This window comes from Chaetodon auriga, chromosome 14, assembly GCF_051107435.1.
Source record: "Chaetodon auriga isolate fChaAug3 chromosome 14, fChaAug3.hap1, whole genome shotgun sequence".
In the NCBI taxonomy this organism is placed as follows: domain Eukaryota; kingdom Metazoa; phylum Chordata; class Actinopteri; order Chaetodontiformes; family Chaetodontidae; genus Chaetodon; species Chaetodon auriga.
Window position 1 is genome coordinate 11,597,488 of NC_135087.1, and position 22,290 is coordinate 11,619,777.

Here is a 22,290-nt window from a genome sequence, read left to right on the forward strand (position 1 = left end):
CTCGGCCCCCCTGAGCCCCCTTCACACTAACTCTAGCTCTCTCTCTCTCTGTCTCTCTCTCTCTCTCTCGGTCTCTCTCTCTCTGGGGCCTCCTGATACACACAGTTGTCTGCTCCCACAGGACACGGTACTGTAGATATGTAATGCAGAACGAGAGGCGAGATGACCTCAGCTTTTCCACTGCCTGTGTTTCCAGTTGCGCCGCTGCTTGTACTGTACTCTCCCGGCTCTGAGGCGCCCCTCGTCCTCTGCTTTCTCCTCCCCGAGTGGAGACTTGATTTAACTTTGTTGATTTAAATAAGATTTATTTGCATCTCACCACCAGGCTGTAAACACGGAAAACAAGCTGTTCAATTTTTGATCGCCCAGATGTATTTTAACTCTGAACTTTATCGCAAAGTTGTTCCACGTCACTCACAGACGAATTGAGGTTACGAAAGTGAATTATCAGCTTACCGCTGCGACAGTGCCACTGCTCCTCTGTCTTTGATCTCATGTGGCTATGTGGACACTACAGCGCTTGAGTGTGAACTCTGTTTCAACTCCCCCTCGCTGAACATACCAGGCAAAACTTCACTCCTCTTTTGTTGTTTTATTTTTCTCCCTCGGCCCACCAACGGCTGTAGAAATTCAAAAGAATATCAACAGACTTTGCCTCTGCATTAAAGAAAGCAAACAAGTAAAGAAACAACGCCGCTATTCCCCGGAGCCCATGTTAGTGAGCTTGCAAACACCATTGCCAGAAGTGTATTCTGGTGGAAGCCTGAGATCACTACACTATCCCCCGAGCCAGCCCAGGGATCCAGCCAGGCAGCTGCAGTAAAGAGCACTGTTGCTGAAAAGAAACATTAAGTCTGCTCTCTCCCTCTCTCTGTGTCTGTGTCTCTCATTCTCTGTAAGGGAGACATACCTCACCTTGCTACCTACAGAGGGGATGAGGAGCCTGCGAGGAGAAAATTGCCTTTTGTGGAAGCATTAATTCAGATGTGTACCCTGCTGTCTGAACATCACTCTGAACTCTCCCCACTGCTCTCTCTCTTTTTCTTTCTTCCTCTCGCGCTCCTTCACTCTCCCACCATGCAACTACATCCCAGGCCTCTTTTTTTTGCCCCCCCCCTCCCCTCTCCATCAATAACCTTCTGCTGTCTACTGCTGAAGAATAAGTTATTCCCTGCGACTCCCTCCCTTTCCCTTTAAGCTTGTTTGGGTTTTCATTGTTTGATCTGGCTTGATAAATAAGACAAATGCAGTTAGAAATTCATGGCTGCCCCATTTCATCAATAAATGATTAGTTTGCCACGCTCCCCAGTGATTGATAGGTTGTGCACGGGATGTATTGGAACCAGATGAATTCAATACAGTAGGAGTCATGGGGGAGCTACAAAGCATATCAGCTCATGAAAAATTGAGGTCAATGGAAAATGTAAAAAAAAACCCCAAACAAACAAAAAAACAACAAAAAAAAAGCGTTTAAAAGAGAGGAGTTTTGCCCTGACGTGTTTTGTCTTTTTTCTTCTTCCTCTTTACAAAACAACAGAGAAAAGAAGTCGATGATGAATCACAGAGAAATCTGAGGAAATATGCCTTAATCTGTGCCCCTGTTCTCCCCTCTCTTTTTTGTCTCTTCATGTAGTTTGCTCGTACCAGCTTTAGAGAGGACCTTGAGCGCACAGCCAGGGGCCAGATGAAAAAACACGCAGCCAAGCTGGAGAGAACCAAACAACAGAGGCAGGTGTCCAGAAACCCAGTTCTCTTCTCGACGGGGGGTAAGCAGAGCAATTCTATAGAAATATCTCTCTCCCCGTCTCTCTCTCCAGCCCTCCCTGTCCTCCCAATGTTTTTTTCCTTCCAACACCTCCTCTCTCACCATGACCATATGAAGAAACCTGTTGGCTTTTGAAGACGTATTTATATGTGTATGCATGTGTTCGGGTACGGTACGCGTGTGAGGCTGCACTTGGGCACACACGTGCAGTCCCACTGTGTGTGTGTGTGTATGTGAAAGTGACGTGAGTTGAGTATGTTTAGAGAAAAACTAACATTCGATTTGCAGGTGAAGGAGCTTTTCTTTAGATTCTCAACCTGTTCTTTTGAGTCCAGACAGAACGCGGCTCCCTGATCTTTGAAAGAAGCACCAGTCTTTTCTGTGAATATTAAACAGAACAAGACTTCAAACACCGTCAAGGGGGCTTAAATCATAGATGAATTCAATCAGGCCATTTTGTTGAATATGTATCCAGAAAGCCTTGTTAACTATGTGGGGGGAAAACAAAATGCTCCAATTTTCTTCTTATGTGGGTATAAAAATGGTAATAAGTTATTAATCACAAATAGTGCTGACAAAAGATCGTAAAAGTGACAAAATAGTCCTTTCGATTGATGGGTTTGAGCACAGCGGCAGTCGCGCTGTTTAAAAGTGATACTCTGTCTGTCATTAATACACAGTTATTGTGCGCTCGCGTCTTCTTTCCAGTTATTCAGTAGTTGTCGTTTCATGGTTGTTTGTTTTACCATCTGCGCACATTAATACTCAACTTGAAAGACTTATCCTCACTCGATATGTAGCATAGATGAGCTAATTGTCACAGTTTGAAACCTGCCATCCTTTCATGTGTTGCAACCAGGATAGCTGACATGATTCAATAGAAGTGATGTTGCTGGGCTTAGTGATGATGCTGTTTTTTGAAGCTAGGCGAGAGTGCGGTTACCTGGCCACATTTTGGGCACTTGATCATACCTATAGTATGGTTCCTCCCACAGAACACATTACCAAAGGTCCCAGAGTTTGAAAAGATGAAATTCATGAGTCCTATTTGCAACTAAATCACCTCTCAAGACCCTTCATACAGGAAATAGCTCGAGTAGTGTTCACAAGCATCATCTGGTACATGATCGGCGCTTTTGGCAACAGATTCCTTCCATCGTTTTATGAGAGTATGTCTAGAAAGCGATCCAGCAGAAAAATATAATGTATGTAATGTAATATAATAAAGTCTAGCTGTTTTGTAGCTTCATAATTGCCTCTTTGCGCTAAACCTATTAAACATATACGTTTTTCTATACATTGTTCCTTTTGTGTTATTACTAATTAATCCACCATCCTTTGATATTTATTATTTAAATGAAATTACTTAAGGCTATTGAAGTAGATTCTAGCTCAATAATGTTTTCAATTATTCACATTCCGCCCTGTGTCAGATCAGTAGCCGCAGACAAAAAGGACTTTGTTTACAAGGAAAAAGAATGTGACGTTGCCGTATAAGCAATTCCCCGCATGCGTCAGGAGCAACCTGTCACTGTCAGGAACTAACCCTGGACTGAAAGTTCATGCTGGCTGACCATATTTGTGGCAGGGCAGCTGTGGCTTTCTGTGGCCCTTTCGTCTCTGGGACCGCTCTAAATAAATAAATGACTTGACAGCAACATTGATCTCTGGCGAAGTTGAACAGGAAAAGCAAAGGGAGCAGACAGGAGGGCAGTGAGGGATGGAGGGGTCCAGGGAGAGAGGGAGAATGAGTGTGCAGAAGAATGAGATGGTGACTGCCAGCAGATGAGGTAATTGTGATTAATCACTTTTCTCAGAGGGCAGCGTGTTCAATGCACAAAACAAAAGAAGCGAGATGGCAGGAGCGGCGGAGGTGCAGGAGGACCGCCAGCTGAAGGTGGACCTGCCAATTGATCAGGTAAAAGCATGACCCCCAAACAGCACTGCCAGCCGATGAGATCTTTGAAAAGCTTGGTCCTGTTTATCTGACAGGAAGTAAGAATTGATTCCAGTTTAAAAACACTGTTATGAACATCACAGTAGGTAAACGTGTGCCAAAAGGGGAGACGCCATTTAACTTAAATATACGCTTCTCCTCTCATAGTTCTCATAATTTTAGAACCTGTTGTCAGTGAAGACAAACAGAAGTATAAAAGCCTATGAACATCACAACATCTGATAGAAACTGTATGGTTTAGATGGAAACGCGTCTACAGCTATAGCATCCCCATTTCCCCCCATTAAGCTTTACCTTTTAGCCTCAAGAAGAGAAGAGAATATATCTCTAGTACAGCATAACATCTTTTCAGCACAGAATGAATGCTCAGTAGAACAAGTTGCATAAATATATAAATATTTAGCAAAATCAATACAGCAGTACAGTACAGTGTAAGCCAAGGGGGATCTTGTTTTCTCCCTCCCTGCAGGTTGAGGCCAACATAGTTGACGAGGAGTGTGAGGATGGGAGTTGTTGTGCGAGTCCCTGCAAGGCCTCCCTCCATGATTCAGACGGCTTGTGTCTGCAGAGGTCTTTGTCTGCAGGTTTCAGGAAGGATGTAAGTACCCTTATTATGAGTTTCATGTAGTTACTATTTCGTGTTTAGTTCATTTTTACTTTATTATCATGTCCAGTTTTTTCATTTGCATTTGGATTAGGTCACATAAAAATGGTCTAACCAGCAATTATGGTAATCACCATTTCTATAATTACAAGAACGTCACATAGACCTGCTTGCAGCAACTATACTTTTGTGTGTGTGTGTATAACCTTGTTTTTCTGTCTCCATGGTTCTCTCTCTATTGTGTACTGTGCACTTACCGGTGCAGCCTTTCTTCAGGGCAGTGAAAAGGTTCAGGGCACAGTGCTGGTACTGGAGACACCTGAGCCCCATTTACAACTCTGTGTAGTTTATAGAGGTTAGCTGTAGCCACAGATACTGTATGTATCACAACACCAAGCTTAGACAATACACCCAAGTGTGCATTCATGATTAGAGTTGGGCCCCATCCACAGTGTGTGGTTGTATTTGATGTCTGTCCTTTGCTCCGGTTATTGTGTACGTTCACAGTGATGAAGTGGGCCTGAGATGTGTGTACAGATGTTTCTGCATGGATCTGTGGTTCGAAATTACACTCATTTAAATACACTTATTTTGCTCTAATAATCCTCGAGGGACGGCAGTATGAAGCAGTGTAGCTGTGATGAATGCACACAATAGTTGGGTGATATTACTATTCCAAGCAATTTCATTCGGCTTTGAAATGAGAAGATATTGAGTCTTATTTAAGCAATCAATAACCTTGAACATTTTGTTTTAATGAAAACTATAATTTCAAGCAGTGGCAATTACACCATAGGGGAATGTTTTGGTGTGGTGATGATTTTGCTGCCGTATGCACTTTTGCAATAAAGATATTCTTATCGGGGTAATTATTGACTTCTGGGGGCCAGTTATGACCCTGGCTAAAGACCTCATCAATAGCTTAATTCATTACTTATCGCTTTGAGTCATACGTGAATGTTGCTGATTCAGATTGGCTATGGATTGCAGGGAAAGACCATTAGATAATGGAAAATAATAATAATAATCCCTGGTACAGACTCAGCTACTTTTTGCAATAACCATCTCACCAAGCAGTTTTTGATTTGTCAGCTAATGAAGACTGACATGAGGAGAAGGATCAGGACTCAGGTTGTTGAGTTCAACGTACGGCGGTATTATCCAGATTGTACCCCACCAACATTTTGCTGCGCAGCAACTTAGTTTTATGTTTATTCATGTTTTATCAAGCATTTCAGTTCCATTTCTAAAGGTTGTCATCAGACTGGAGATAATGATGCAGGTGAGACTCTCCTAACTTAAAGTCATCAGTCATGCGTACTCTCCTCTTTTCCCTTTGAGGCCGAACAGGCTGTCGCTGTCTTGATGTCGGCAACCTCATCATTTAGAGGGCTGTGAATAATAATGAGGGATAACCGCGCTGCTATGACTCATACTCTGAGCTGAGTTCGGACAGATTTCCTCCCACTCCTGCGCTCACATGTGCTCATGAAATGCCCCCAGTACTCTGTATACGTGCACGTATATAGTAGATATTGATGACCAAATTCAATTACATGATTACATTTTCAGCCGAAGCTTTAAATGATTTATTGCATTGAATTTAAATAGTGAATACATTTAGAGACAGTACACCGGTGAGGGAGTTGCGTGCGTGCGATATTGACCTGTGTGGTCCAGGCCAAATAAAGAATAACGAGATTCAGCATCTCTGCCAAGTGGAGATGTCCGCTGGGAGTGAAGGCAGGCTATCTCAGTGGCAGAGAGCAGAGGATGGCGGGCTGGAGCCTGATGCACATTTATCAAAGCTTTTCTTATAATCACTTGACTGACTTTTGTTGGGCTTTCTGAAGGTTGGGTTTTCCTTTAGAGTGCACTCTGTTAAGGAGCTGATTGATTTCGTGGGGGGGGGCTGTCTATGTTGTAGATGTCATACACTTTGAGGAAACGTGGACAAGGGTAGGTCTGTACTCAGTGGTGTGGTATTGTGTTTACAACTATCATTTGTTTTGATTTAACAATATTGGCTGATTTATCAACCAGTCAGCTAAGCATTTTTTCTTAATTAATATTGTTAGAAATGCCAATACGACTAGGGATGTTTGATCAATTGTCTTCCTCTTCGTAAGAATTTTGTGATAAAGAATCGAATCGTTATTGACCGCCGCATTGATCCATCCCTTTCCTTTTCCAATGCGAGTCCATTTCATTTGTCTTTCCAGTTGTTTTTCCCTTGCTCCTATTCCCCGAAGCTTGGGTTAGCCATTTCAAAGGCCTTATTCTCCCCATGCAAGGTCAACTATAATCAACTCTAGACAATGTCACCGCCTTGCATTTCCAGAGCTAGGCAGAGGAAGACGACTCCTCTGGGCTTTTAAGGACCTACTGCATTATACCATTCAATTACTGTTCATTAGACAGTGTACAGCCATTAATCAGACGGAGATGTTCTGCTAGTCCTCAGCGGGGACAATGAACTGGGGAAATTTATTCTGGCTTCCTGTCTGGGCTGCTGTTCAGTGGTAAGGAGAGAGATGACACTTTGGAATGCACTGAAGCTTTCAGTACAGAGACATCCGAAACTGAACTGCTGCTCCACACTCTGTGTCTGTTGTCAAGTAAACCCCGTCTTTGAATTTTAAGAAACATAGGCTTTGTCAGAGATTTACTGCATATGTGGGAGAGTATTACGAATCTGATATATCACTAAAAGGGGAGAAAGCTGACAGATTTACCGATTAGAGCTGCATATGCATTGAATATGACGAGATGATGATATGAGAAACTGATTTATGTTTTCCAGGAGGCTAAAGAGAGGGAGGTGTCTTCCAGGCTTTGCAGAATGCGGTCACGGATGTCCCGGTTTTTCAAGGGTAGGTTCATCAAAGCATAAAGCCCGGTAGTAGCTCACTGGCAGCAGTGTCGGCGGCCCCCGCGTTCCCCTCCACAGCACCTAATGCACCCATAAAGAGACCACTAATACACTCTGCATTACCAGTTCCTCCCTCACATTGCATGTCACCGGATCCGCAACCACCTCTCAACATCTGGGAGAGCTTTACGCCATGCTTTATGGAGACCATCTGGTTGAGTGGGTTTTTTTGCCTCCCCAATCTCAGATGACTTATTCTAGTATTAAAGGCACCTGCACATCAAGGTGTGCCATGCTGAGAGCCTGGGATTATTCACCGCTCTTTATATTTCCCATGTCGTTTCTAATTTGGAAGCACTCAGACAGAATGAGAAGGATACGTACCTTGTTGCTATGAAAATCCTTTTTTTTCCCTCCATGACTTCTTATTCTAAGTAGAATTCCATGGCCTGACTTTGATTTGATTGATCTAGAGAAGAACACATCTGAAAAAACACAAAATAAATGCTCTGCACGGTTGATTATTGGGGGGACTGGGGTGACATAGTGTTAAAACCCAAATCAAAGCCGTGATGTAAACTTGACATTCTCCCTTGTTGGGGGAATGTGCCTTTCAGCTAGTTCAAGCAATTTCATTCTAATTGCCAACAAAACATAGTCTTTGGCAGTGCGGCCCATTCAGCGATTTCCCAGCGTCTTCAGTTGTTCCAAGTGAAAATTCCAAAGGTGTCTAAACGGGAACGGGGTGTGAATCTCTGCACGTGGTTATCACCGTCTGCCCTTCAATCTGAGGTTCGCTCGGTCAGTGTGACATTAGGAAAATCGCAGCATCCTGTGCTAACAGCAGGCTCCCTTACATGTCATCCATGCTTTCATGAAAGTCCACAATTACACAGAAATGTATAGGCAGTTATGCGCAGAGAGAATCTTAACAGACAGCAGTTCACAGCAAATGCTTCTCTCATGCTCACGTGCATGGTTTGCTGATTTGTACGTATACACATGTATTCTCTTTCAATTATCCTCATATTGATGGTACTAGAGGTCGAGATGCAGACTTGTACACTCCACTACTGGCTATGATTTCCCTGCAGAATATCAATGGACACTGCAGGGGGCGTTTGAAATAAATCACAGCACATTATTGCTTGCAGACTCCAGACCCACGTACTCATTTTTCTGTCCCTATCACATTATATTGTTGTTGCTGTTTATGAATGGTTCTGCATCATTCATGCCTCATATTCCCTAGCTGTCACAGTGGATCTGCAGATGACACAGATGCAAAGCTTAACAGGAGACTCCGAGCCATAGTGGAGGGAAGTGTGATGTGAAGGGAAATGCAAGTGATCTCTAACAGAATCAAGCCCGCCTGCCACCTGCTTTGCATCAAAATGTCAATAACTGGGCCAGTTTTTATCCTTGGAAGGATCAGCTGAAGGAAAATAGGAGGCCTTTTTCTAAAAGCAAATCTACCATCAAAGCACCTGCTGTGCCTCCTTCATATACTTTACCAGCGGTATTCCATCTTGACTTCCACATATGAAAGCGAGAGATACTACTGGGTTCAGTTTAGCTGAGATTCTCCTTCAAAAGTTATTGGCACCACGTACAATGGCCCTGTAATTTATGAGAACTGTTAGGGCCTCTGACAGAAGTTGTAAAGCATCTTGACTGATTGGGTAGATATGAGATGTGTGCAGTCATGGCATATTGTCGCCTGTATGTGCGCACGACATGCAGAGAGTTGCATGGCTTGCTCTGTCACAGATAAATTACTCCACACAGTCAAATTAAGTTGCTGTAAATCACCTCGCGGACCTGAGACTAGTCCTGAGTGACGACCTTTACGCCTATTTGACTTTAAGTCTTATTTATGTTAATCACATCTGTATTATACCGACAGTAAAACTGTGTCGTATCCGAAAAGGTCATTGTTTGGCCGTGCAGCATGTGACGGGGACAGAAAAACACGCTGGTTTTGTTTACCACAAAGAGTAAGAAGGAAGGCTGACTCTTGAATGTTTATATATTAACAATGCTTTTTATCCTGTCTTTTTTTTTTTTTTTAACAGAAACATTTCAGGATTAACAATCACTGCTTTGACCTGCAAGACATTCATTCAAAAGGTATGCACACTACAAATAACGCAATTAAATGTCTCATTGGTTAAACTTGTCATCTCAAATGCATAAAACATAATGCAGAGTGTAGCACGGCTCCATATAGAGCACAGCATGCCTTGTCAACCGTTTGGGGATACAGCATGTTCTATGTTACTGTAACAAATTATAACAACTTGTGAGCGCTATAGACGCTTGGTGTGGATAATAAATGCTCATAATCATGTTCTATGGCTGTTAGTCCACTACAATACGTCTTATGATACAGAACATATATTTGATTTTTTTATTCAGGCAAAGTGCAAATGATAGCCTTGGGGATGGCTTCAGCTGAGGGAGAGTGAGAGCCTTTGTTAACTACAGTAAAGTTGGAGGAAAATGTATGCTTTTCTTCTCATTCATCATATACATGTCATGAAAGGCCTTCAAAAGGCGGCCGCTCCCAACAGCAATAAGTTGCCCCCTTTTTTTTTTTCACATTTACATGGTGCAAAATAATAAGTTCCAACGACCGCGTGTCGAAAATCAGCCGTGGTGATGTGAGAGAGGCGCCTGCGTGTGATCTCCTCTGCACTCGAGACGACAGGCTCTGTGAAGTGCACCACTACCCAGTTACACATTAGCTTTGATTGCCAGTTTGTTCTGTGCGTAGCCCGTAGCTTTGAACTGCGTCTCAAGATGAAAGCCAACCTTGTCCACAGTGTGTCCACTGTAGACCGCTGCTGTTGCTTATTTGCTTCAGGCACCATCAAGGGCTTCGGGACTATTTTTTCTATAGTTCTGTACCGTGCTGGATTGAGCATTATGTATAATTTATCATACAATACATCCCGAGACAGCACCCCGTCTCAACTCCATTTTAATTTAATGCCTCTTCTTTCTTTCTGCATCTTGTGTTGAGTGCGGTCAGCCTGTGATACCATGAAGGTATGTCTTTGTTGTGTCCAGCAGATACACTTTGATATTAGTTGCTCCCATGGTGAGAGCATCACCACTCAGAGCCTATCTCTCTCTCCCACTTCCCTCTCTCTTCCTCTCTTTCTCTTTCCTGTAAGAGCCAGAACCATAGCATACAGTGTCAGACTGCTAAGGACCAGACGTCCTCCTTCTCTTCCTTCTCCAGAAGCCAGCTGCTCATGTATAAGATGAAACAGTGTTATAAACCAAATAAAAATGTCTTGCCTCTTGACAGCCCCACCGTGAATATATGGCCTCTTATTTCAGTGAATATATTGCATAATTATGTATGGTTATGAATATTACATGGAGCCTCACACTGAGTGCATGGTAAGATGCCTAATTGCGGAGTTTAATTATTAAGAAGCAAAGGTCCTGAGCGGGCTTTGTGAGAAGCACTTTTGATAAATTATTTTTTGCAGTTTTCTGATGAATTATTTTGGGGGCTTGTGTCTAATCAGCAGGCGTAGTGGACGGCGTAACTGCTCTTGAGAGAGACTTATCTTCCCATGGAGAGGAATTACTATGCTGATTAAATCCACTGAAATCAACTAATAACTTAATGATATTGGAGTGGATCAAAAGAATGAATCACTGCCTCTCATTGTGGTGGCTATGAAGAACACAAGGGCACAGCGATGGGTAGAACGAGGGCCGTTGCTGTTGACCTCGGGGTGCAGCTTTAATACTTCTGCGTGACATGACGGAGGGAAGCGGAGAAAGAGAAGCTTGTGATGGTATGTGCTCAAGCTTACCAAGGCACCTTATACTAAACACAGTGTGGTAGTGATTTGCTTTATACTTCATATGAAGCACTTCAAGGAAAAAGTCCAGAGAGGCCAACTAAACAAGGAATAATAAACCAGATCTCCCTCAAGTACTGCCAGAGCCACTAGACACAGCTGCTTGTATAACTACAGTACTATCGCTTCTCTTCCTCTCCAGCATGTACTATAACTGAAGCGCCCACACAAAAATATTCTTCCATAGTTATGTATTCAGTTCAAGTGCACTTAGTATGCAGAGAAGTTTAAGGCTTGACCTCGGTTTTGTGTCGGAAAGAAATTTGCAGATGAATAAAACAGGCTTTTCTGCATGTTGCTTCAAATATAGAACTGGCGCACATGATGTATTCTTCCATAAAAGCTAATGGCTGTAATGCAGACAATAAGAACCATTGACCCACTTAATCGCAGTTCTATGTCACGCTGTCACAGTGCGCAAAGTTAGTTCACCACAACTGTAGGATCAAACACGGGGTAATAGCTGGGCTCCCTCCATTCCCCTCCTGCAAAATGCATATCGGTCTAGCACTCGTGAAATGCAGTCAGGCTGCTTTTTGCGAGGCAGCATAAATATGTGAATAATTGATTGATATTGATGTGAGGATCACCTTGGTGTATCCAGTAGTTGTTTGGTTTTAAAGTGTCCCGTGGAGGAAGGCCGGAGCCTGGCCATCTGTCAATAACACGTCAGTCCCCTCACACGGCGGGCACTCCGACCAGCTCAAACGCTTCAGTAAGCAGCTCAACAATTGTTCTCCGTGTGATGTTAAATCAGCTGTTCTGCACTGAAAGGTGGCTTGAAGTTAAGCGTTGCAGGTTTGCTTCACAAAGTTGTCTGGACATAATGGGCGTGATACTAATTCTGTTCTATCCCTGTGATGGAGTCGCAGTGATTCTAAATGCTGGATTATAGTGCAGTTTCACATCTTTGCAGCAAACATCTAGAGAAATTCTTTAGATGTATCATGAGCATGACAAGCTGTTAGGCAGGTCGTGTGCTCTCGAGGTTCGGTGCCTTGCTCAAGGGCACGCAATGGCTGTTGCAGAAGTTCTAGAGGACACTCCAGTCACAGGCTGAATAGGACGAAAGAGCGCGTGAACGCGTGTTGTGCGAGTGGAATGAAAATTGTCGAAGGTCATTTCTACGGAGGCTCCACATGCCTTGAGACCTCTATTGAGCCTCCTCGCACACAAGATGGACAGGTGGTGTTATAAAAAGACCTTTTTCACCACTGACATCATCCACAGCCACCAGGAGGCTGTCTCTCTCCCTCCCTCTCTCTCTCCCTCTCTCTCCCCCTCTCTCTCTCTCTCTCTCTCTCTCTCTCTCTCTCTCTCTCTCTCTCTCTCTCTCTCTCTGTTCCAGCCTGATAGCTACCCACTGTCTGAAGCTAATGGCTGGAAGCACAGCTAAAAGCTCTCAGTGTGATAAGGTAATGTGGAGTCAGAGAGTGAGAGAGAGTGGGGAAAGAGTGCTGTATCAGTGGGGCCATATATACTGATTATACAGTGATGAGGAAATGGTCTAAAAATAAAAACAAATGGAGAATGCGAGATGATATCACTGCACCCAGATTGCTGACTGCAGTGTTTGGAGTCATATCCAGATGGTTATGAAGCAGGGATGACGGTGGGAGCCGAGACTTACTGCTGTCCTCTCAACTGACCTTCCTGATGTCATGCTTGATGGAATAAAAGCAATCTGTTTTTCCAAAATACATAATGAATTAGGAACAAATGTGTGATTGTTGAATTGAAAACAGCATTCTCACAACTGTGCTTTTATCTGGAGTAAAATCGTCAAAATGGAGCTTTAAAATTTGAGTTGCCTCGTTCATTTAGTCCCTTTTCAGCTTTTCATTGACTGCCTGCTATTATTTGTTCAGTGTCCCCTGCAGACTTTTAAATGATCGCAGCTGTATGAGAGAAAAAAAAAAATGCATATTGTGTTTGTGTAATTTGTTCAGCCTTCACAATTTGCAGATGGTGCCACCGGTCTAGATTACTGTTACACCAACCGCTCCCCTCGCTCTCCTCTCACCTTGTCTTCACTCCTTCGCACTCCCTCCACCACTAACATCATGCACACACACACGTACAAATTTGTTTTTCCGTTTCTCCCCTACTGCTTCCTTTTCTTACTTCCTCTCTCCCTCTCTTTCTCTCTTGCCCCCCTCCCTCGTTTTCCTTTATCTGTTCCCAGACTGGCTGTCCATAGTAAGATGGATGTGTGCATTCCCAGGGCAGATGGCCCTGTTGTTACTCTGTGTACCCGGCTCACGCTTTAACACCCGGCCTCCTTGTCTGGCCTGACGGGCCATTGCCTGGGGAAAGCACTCTACTTCCACACCGTGCAGCAAACGTGTGTTGTGCAGCAACCGCATGGGTGCTCACACCTTTTTTGTAAGGGAGTAGACTCCAGCAGACTGTGTGCCAAAGACACAGATGGGCTCTTTCTTAAAGGATCACAGATTTTCTTTTATAGGAAAGCTTCAACATACATTAATTTACATAGTGAGTATTTAATTTTGTTGACATATACTTGTGGATACGTTGAGATCCCTTCAGTATATTTCCAAAGTAACATGCATACTTACTGCTGGGTACCAGAGGAGTTGACACCGCAGCCAGTAAAAGGTGGAGAGTTGTATTTCTGGACTGTACTTAGTGCTGCCTGGACCAAAAAAGTTGAGATCCTGTGTAAAACATAAATAAAACAGAATGTGATAATTTGCTAATAATTTTTGACATACTGAAAACAGCACAAAGACAATATATTTAATTTTTTACCTCATTAGCTTCATTGATTTTTGTAAACATCTGCTTATTCTGAATTTGATGCAGCAAAACAGTTCAAACAAATTGGGACAGGAGCAACTAAAGACTGGGAAAGTTGTGGAATGATCCAAAAACACCTGTTTGGAACATTCCATAGGTAAACAGGTTGATTGGTAACAGGTGATAGTATCACAATTGGGTATGAAAGGGTCATCCTGGAAAGACTCAGGCGTTCACGAGCGAGGATGGAGCGAGGTTCACCACTTTGTAACACAACTGTATAAAGGATATTACTACATGCGCTCAGGAACATAGTCCTCAAAGATGAGCAGCTTGAGCCCAGACAACAGTTTCAAGTTCATGGGCTTGATCCTCTGAAGTCCAGAGTTGAAGACCACGTTTAATTATAATAAACCAATCCGGTTTGTCCCATTTCAGTTTCCTCCAGTGGTGGCCAAGAAATGTCGCTTTCATTGTTTGAGGACACATGAATATATCCCTTGAAGTCCTCAGTTCCCCCAAATCAATTATGTTTCTGTCAGATGTTTAATTCAGACCTAAAGTCAGGAAATAAAACATGTGCAGGTCATAATTACCAGGTATTCACTTCCCTGTGCTCTTCACTCAGTGGTAAATATATCTTGTTGTTGCAGCCAAACAGAAGATACATACATACTAACAACCTGGTATGTTAATTGCCAGTTGAATTTCCAATGCTAACGCTGCCTGATGGTATTTTAAATTCCCATCTGCATTTGGCTGTTTTGTGGATTCAGTGAACAACTTAAAAATCAGTGTATCTCTGCTGTTGTTTCGTCTGTTTAGCTTGCTGGACAGCTGTGTGTGGAAGACGCCTGTAGAGCTAATCATCAATACATTTGAACAGTCAGATTAACTGTATGACACTTCCTGTTTAATACTTCCACTTTGACAGATTATAATATGCAAGTATTCTCATTGTTTTTTTCACAAGACCAGTGTTGCTGCATGCATGTTCTACATGTGTTCACCCCTTGCGTGATAACTATTATTGGGCACCATTTTGCATGACGGCAACCAGTGCCTTTTTGATTGATTTGTTCCATTTCATTGCCATGATAAACTTTTACAACACCTATCATTTACTGGCAGCATGTGTGGAAGTCTTTAGGAGATCTGTGCTTGATTTCTGTTCACTGATCTAAGGATGATAAATCACTGGGCACACATAAATTATATCAGTGAAATCACATGCAGTGTAAGTCTTCCGTGTGCACGTATGTAAATCCAGCCAGGGATGTTCTGCTGTGCTAAATTGCGGTCTTTGTCTACCCTCTAACCATACAATTTCTTTCATTTCAATCTCAGCACGCAATTGGAATATTGTCTCTTAGCTGCTCCTATCATATGTAATGAATGTGCTGCCCCAAAGGTGAGAGCCATAATTGATTAAAAACCATAATGTTTTTCCATGCCTCAGCGTAGTCGGTGATAAGGATATCTGTGATGTGTGAGCATGTAGGACTCCTGCGTGTGTGTGTTTGTATGTGTATCTGTATGTCTGTGTGGACAGGGGGGGACATCAAAGTGTGTTTCATCTTGGCTAATGAAGACGCTGCGAGTATGCTTCTGGGTCACAGTGGGAACATATACAGCGAGGTCACTTCAAAGGCAGGATAATGACGGATTAAGTCTAAATCGCGGCTGCGCTTCAGTCGCTGTCTCACATCTAGCCTGTCGCTTTGCATTTTATTAACAAATCATGGCAATATGATCTGGTAAAATGTGCCTGCCTTAATTTCCCTTGTCCATCTTACTCTGTGCAAATCCTCTACATCCAGATTAGTGGATCGCGGTGGGCAGAGTGGTGGGCCTTTTATAAACCCTCGATGGTGATGAAATATTCTTTCATTAGCGTCCATATATCTCCCCATGTATTCATGTTTTAATGCACTGCTCTCTCCGCGGTCCCTTATTGCTTTGTGTTGTGTCCGTGACAGTGATACAGCTGTTCGTTGATGGTAGCCCTACAGCTTACAAGCCAGATTTTCTATCCTTGGCTGGTTCTGCTCTGCATTTTAAAATTAACGTACACACCTACAGGCCTTAGCTCTCAGTTGGCGCACAGGGAAAGCAGAAATTTCCGTATCATAAAGTGAGGAGTTATAATACTCCAACCCTTGGAAGTGCACGTATACTAGAACCGGTTTAGAACAGGGTGACACTCCAAGATTATTGAGCTCTTAGCACTCTTATGTGTAAGAGGGTGGCACATGAATATACTGTTTCACTGCCATTCATCTTGTTCAGTGTATAACCGTCATGATCCTTGACCCCAGGCCTGCTGTGCCTGTGGAGTTACAGGTATGTAGGAAGCACTCAGGGAAGTCTAATTGCTGCTGGAGTGATTTATCCTCCTGTAGACCCCCGAAGAGCTCTTGAACACCCAGATACTCTCGTCATCAACGCATCTCTGCAGTTACAATCAAGGGAACTGGTTGCAGGCTAGCCATCAAAATGCTTGTTTGTGATGGAGGGGTGCAATGTCAGGAAATATTTGATGCATTTTAGCGGAAGTTCAGGTGAAATAGATCCGGCGTTGTTCAAGGTTCAAGTGACAGACTGTGCAACGCTCCCCCTGAACGTCAACAATTAACAACTACTTTAATTATCGGTTAAAGGGCCTTGAGAAGTTTTTCTCGCTAACATGAAATATTCAAAACTAAAGAGGTAACAACCCAATAAATGTTTTTGGTGTTATTTATTAAGCTTAAAGAGACAAAAAACTCATCTGTTGTACTTCGTCAGGACTGTGTATGCTTTGATCAGACTAACTGGCAGCTGACAGCAAGACAAAACAACTAGAATGAGATTTTAGGTAAACCAGCAAAAACATCTTTGAAATAACTAAAACTGTTCTGACTTAATGTTTTGTGTTCATGTTGGACCCTGTTTCTCCTTGTGAAGCTGATTGAGACAATGTGTTTTCAGGCACTTTAAGTCATTTATCAAGCAAAACTGCACCTTTGTCACCTCGTAAATGTGAGGATTTACTGCTTTTTGTCTGTTTCATATTATTGAAATTGAATAGTATTTGTTTTGGACTGTTGATTGGACAAAACATGCAATTTGAAGACATTTTAGTGGGCATTTTCCACTATTTTCTGACATGTTTATAGAATAAATGTATGCTTAATTACTTGCAAAAATAATCTACACATTAATGGATAATGAAAATAATCGTTAGACCTAATGCTGGCTATCCTGGAGGTTAATGTACACATTCCCGCTAAGTTAATTCACCCAGCACAGACACATAATCCAGTACACTGTACATACATTAATAAGATACACTGTATAAGTGTTGAAGTGAATACTTAGTAGAGGATTATTGGAGCTCAAACTGGGTTGTCCAGCCTGCATCCAGAGAGGGAATCAGCAGAGCCTCATTTGTTGGAGGCTCTGTGGCAGCTCCCATTTCACCTGGGTTCTCCCATGTTTAATTGGCCTCATTATGTGATTAACTTAGCAAATTTACCCCTTACCCTCAAGGCACAGCTTTGAACGCTGGCAGACCACAAACCTTCCCAAAGTCACTCCATCACTGAAACCACAATGTCAGCATTTAGGCCGGCCATCACATTCTACTGGGAAGTTTTCATTTTCCAGCAGAGATGCCTGTTTGCTATATTAACCTCTACACATTTGACTCCACGCACCACCTTTGAAAATGCAGTCATTTATTCTCGGATTATTAACAATATATCATTGTTTCCTTAGAAATGCTCAGTATGCATATTATGTTGCTTATCGCACTATACATGCTTAGCGTGATTTCTGCAAGCTCTGTAAATTGTTGTATTATGCATGCCCTGTGTTGTGTCATTTGGCTTGATGTTTGCATTCAGACCTCAGCCCCACACCTTCACAACGTCAGACGAAATACAAATCTATTTAATTTCAGGGTACAAAAAGTGAATGTTGCAACGCAGCAGTCTGTTCATATTTAGGTGTTTGCCTTTGCCTCTCAAATCAAGCATCCACGGAGTAAGTGGAAAGAAACGGTAGACTGTCTAATCCAACAACCAAAATCTAATATTTTGAAAGCTCCACTTGTGTGTTTGTGGCTTCGTATTGGTTTCATTTTCTTGATGTCCGTGGAGAACAGTATGGAAAATGAAAGGAAGATGAAAAACAAAGTCCATGATGTTAATCTATCCTGTCATCACTGAAATCTCACAGGTCCTCAGCGGACTCTCTGACAGTGAGATGAAATGGACAGCAAAGTGCCAATTTTACCAGACCACTTGTTATTTGCCAGCAAAGTCATAGGTTTGCTTCCTTGTTTAATAACCAATGGTGGAGAAGGTGATAGGAGGTGGGGGGGGGGTTGTAGGGTAGAGGAGAAGTTTACAAATGGGATCCATCATTTTTCATGCACAGAGGTGACATCCCTCCGTCAGCCAATTTCGCTCCGATAGCCCAGTCCCTTGGTTCATTGATATCTGCATTAGGGACCTTTGTTAAAGGTCTCATCTAAATGCATTGAAAAACGCCTTGCTCCCTCTGTGTACCTCCTACTGTTAAAAGTGTGTGCGTCCATGCATGTTGCTTGTGCAAAGATTTGCCGACTTGGCTTTGTCTACATTAAGGTTAGTCTTTGTGGCACAGCAATGGGGTGTCACTGAACCTGGAAAGGGAGGGAAAAAAAAAAAAAAACTGTCAACAAAGCCGCAACAAAAGCGGGCTGCTCAGAGTGCGACCAGTGTTTTCTCACTCTTTTGTCCGTGAGTAACTCTTCTGTCTGTCAGTAACGTAATGATTTTAATGAATCTATCCAAATTAAAAGCAGAGAACGGATCACGACCGATGAGCTTGTTTCAAAAATAGGGCAGAAGGCATTGTGGAGGAGCTCGTTTCAAATTGGTATAAATATGACGGTGCCTTCTGTATGAAGTTGGTTGGAGTAGGCTTATTAACCAAAACACTTCGTAGCCACTTCACTTTATTCCACTAAAAACACCACCCTTCATGTCCTGCTCTTGTACAGTCCTGCAGTTCAAACCAACCTGACTCGACATCCCTTGCTACTATTAAGAAGATTTAATTTGCTATTCCTGTCCGTCTGTTTTACTGAGCCTTAGTGCGATACAGCACAGGTGCTGAGAGGCTAATGTCGCTGTCAATCCGCCATCCCCTCAGCCACAATCTCATGGCTTAATTTCCACACAGATCCAAGTACCCTTGAGCTTCAAGAGGTCTCATTCACACACTTGAATCAAAATTGCCCCCAAACTCTCTAGTCCAGTAATTTCACTACACTTTGGTTATAAGCAATGTTGCACTTTGAACAATTTTTGCAGGTGCAGCTTCGTGTTGGTTCGTGAACTTTCAAGTAAAAGGCGAGCCGCGTACTCGGCCAGTCTGGGTTTTCATTAATATACTTAATGCCGCGCATTTCATTTGCAGCTTTTAGGTAGTTAGGCTATATCTCCTGGCACTCTCGCAAGATATATTAAGAATAGTAATTAATAAACTTGATCATCTGAAATTGACTAATAATTTGGTGCTTGAGGACATCCCCGCAGTATGGTCCCATAGGGATCCCATTAAAAGTCCTGCTGACTGTAATCTATCATTGTGCAATTGTGCTATATGATTCAACCATGTTGCCCTTGCAACAGTATTGAAATCCACTTTCAAATGACTTTGGGATGAATAATTTACGTTAAGTTTATAGACCTCCTGGTACATCACAATAACTGCTCCTAGCGTGAATGTGTCCCAGAATGTTTACAAAGAGAATTGCACTGGGAGCATCTGTCACGGCCTGTCACTATTTTGAAGAGAAAATGGGAGTGTTTGACACATGCTATTACTGTTTGTTGTTGTCCCATTCTCAGATATGATCCAAGAGAGGACAGGTCCACGATAATGTTCTGTAGTCAGAGCTGTTTTTTCTCAAGATGAATTAAAGTGCGATTAACGACACAGAGGCCTTGACCTTCGCTTGAATAATGCTCTGTGAATCAAAGGGAGCGGAGCCCGTTTTTAATGCACATGGCGATGCGCCTTCCTTTAAATACACATTGCTTCCGTACTATTTTATCACGTGAGGCGGAAATGTCAGCAGCAACTCAAACAGGCTCGGCCAAACCTCCCAAACATGGCGAGATTGGATGTGAAATCAGTGCAAGGGTCACTGACAAAAGAAATTGGGTTTTATGCAGAGCGTGCCTCAATACACAACACTCCCAAACCAAAGGTAAAAGCAAAGCCCTCGCCGGCTATTTTCGACCCATCATTATTTCTCATAAATCCCAAACTAGCCAAGACCAGTGCCTTTGACAGCATGACTGATGAGTTTGCCGTCGTGAATGTCAAGAGAAATGGTCTCCTGCACCTTATCTCCCCTATTTCTCATTGTGAGTGAGACTTGGGGTTTTTATGGAGAAAAGCCACGGCCGTTGTGATGAGCATTACCCGGTGATAATGAAGGGCACGCTGCTGTACTGTCAGGCTCTACAGACAGACAGGCAGGCAGGGACCTGCTGGCTGCTGAGAGACGTTGTCCATTCATGCGTTTATGTGCCCTTATGTCTTTATCTGGAGACCGGGATAAATGAGCATATTTATATATTTACACTATGTCAGCGCAGTGATTGCCTTATCTACTGCTGCCTTCATTCATAGAGGGAAATGTCAAGAGGTAATCAAGTCAAATGTGTCTTTTGTCAATGCTATTCATGGCTCTCAATTTGTGTATTGAAAATATTTGGGTGACGGGTCTGTAATGTGCTCCTTTCTGGCGTATTTGATTTAACTGGAGATGTTTCCATGCTGTTTGCTTATTCATATGATCCACCTTTAAACCACATAGTTCTGTACATACTGGAAAAAATAGAAACCATACATACTTAATGGTTGGGGTTTCCCCCTGAAAGTCTTAAGTGCTCATTTAACAGTTATAGTTTGTTTGAGTGCATTCGAGGTTTAACCGAACCTCGCAAATCAAGTGTGTACATATATGTATATTTTTCAGCACAGCTTATGCTTTTGAAAAAAAAAAAAAAAAAGAAAAAAACAAGCCACTGATTGGATGAGCCTGCTTTCTAGTCCCAGAAGCGAGCCACACATCCCATTGCAGCTGACGTTAAGGGGCTTTTAGTGATCCTGCCTGTAACTTGGCGTGCGAACCTGCCAGTACAGACGAAGGATAATGAGCTGGGACCCAGGTCTGAGCGGTGACTGCGTGAGGCAGGAAAGTGCACATTTATGACGGCTTAAAGAAGCTTTATTACCTCGTTTCCATCACAACACTGTCTGCAGAGACCTGACAGCTTTCCTTATAGATTAGTCTCAGATACCCCCTGTTAGGTGGCAGTCTGGCCCGATCACTCTCCCTGCTGGTCTTGCTCTGTCCCTCTGTCTTTCTTTCCCCTGTCTTTATCTATTTTCTTATCTCACTCCTTTCTCCTCCCTTTGTATTTCTTCTTCCCTTCCTCTGCCTCTTCCTCCAACCCTCTGTCAGAAGTTTTCCACACTTTGTGTCACCGCATGTCCTCTAGTTCCACCGATACAAATCAGGGTTAAAACATTTGTTTACTGTGAAGAAGGTAGAGAGAGAGAGAGAAACAGCGGCGTGCTAAATGTCAAGGATGATGAGGTGGGTCAGGCCGGCAGTGCTGTTGCGATTACGGCTGTCTTTGCACGGCATCATCACAAACTCTGACAACCGCGCATCGGCTGCACAATTTATGCTCGGGAGCGCTAAGTCTTCCAGATCCGCTGTTTCACCAAGAAATTAAATTCACATGTTATCTTGGAGAACATCCTTCCTCTTTTCCTTGCAATACCAGTGTCAGGAGTAAAGGAATGCGCGGTGTCAAACTGCGCTCTTCAAACCAAAAGAATAATGGATTCTGGCGTATGGATTCATTTCTGTCTTTCTGGGAAAAGCCACATCCACAAAAGCACACTTATCTGTCGTTGATGTCTGCTGCCTTCAATAGTTAACCAGATATATCAGTACTAATAGGCTTTCAAAATACATAAGAAAAGTTTGATGTAATTTTTTTATGACTTCTAACCACAGAAAGCCGAGCAGCTTGAGTGTGCTCACGCCTCCACTCCACGCCTGTATGTTTGCTGAACGCCTTGTGTATGAGCTATATGATTCTTTCATGAGCTGTGTGGTGGCTGGCCTTTCATAGGCGTGCTCTCATTGAGCACTTAATCAATACCTGTCATCTTGAACTCATCCTCTAAAGTGGGCCCCTGTTCTTTGTCTGCCCCGTAATCCATCTCCATACAGCTATTTGAATTTGTATTACACACTAAGAGGACCTTCTTCACTATCAGAAGACTTAACAGATTGTTTAAGGACCCTCGGTACGTATTTTTCATAAGCACAAGACCTGGTTTATAAAAATCTATACAAAGGCCTTAGGACCCGGAGCACTGTGGCAA

General features: G+C 42.9%; 1 protein-coding gene across 1 annotated transcript in view; it reads left to right on the forward strand.

The window, feature by feature from the left end:
• Positions 1 to 22,290, forward strand: part of dcdc2c (doublecortin domain containing 2C) — a 31,964-nt gene that overhangs the window by 4,225 nt on the left and 5,449 nt on the right. The window contains exons 7-10 of the mRNA XM_076749080.1: positions 1,634 to 1,766; positions 3,583 to 3,683; positions 4,192 to 4,320; positions 7,130 to 7,199. Of these exons, the coding sequence (XP_076605195.1) occupies positions 1,634 to 1,766; positions 3,583 to 3,683; positions 4,192 to 4,320; positions 7,130 to 7,199 (433 nt within the window). The remainder of the gene's footprint in view (positions 1 to 1,633; positions 1,767 to 3,582; positions 3,684 to 4,191; positions 4,321 to 7,129; positions 7,200 to 22,290) is intronic.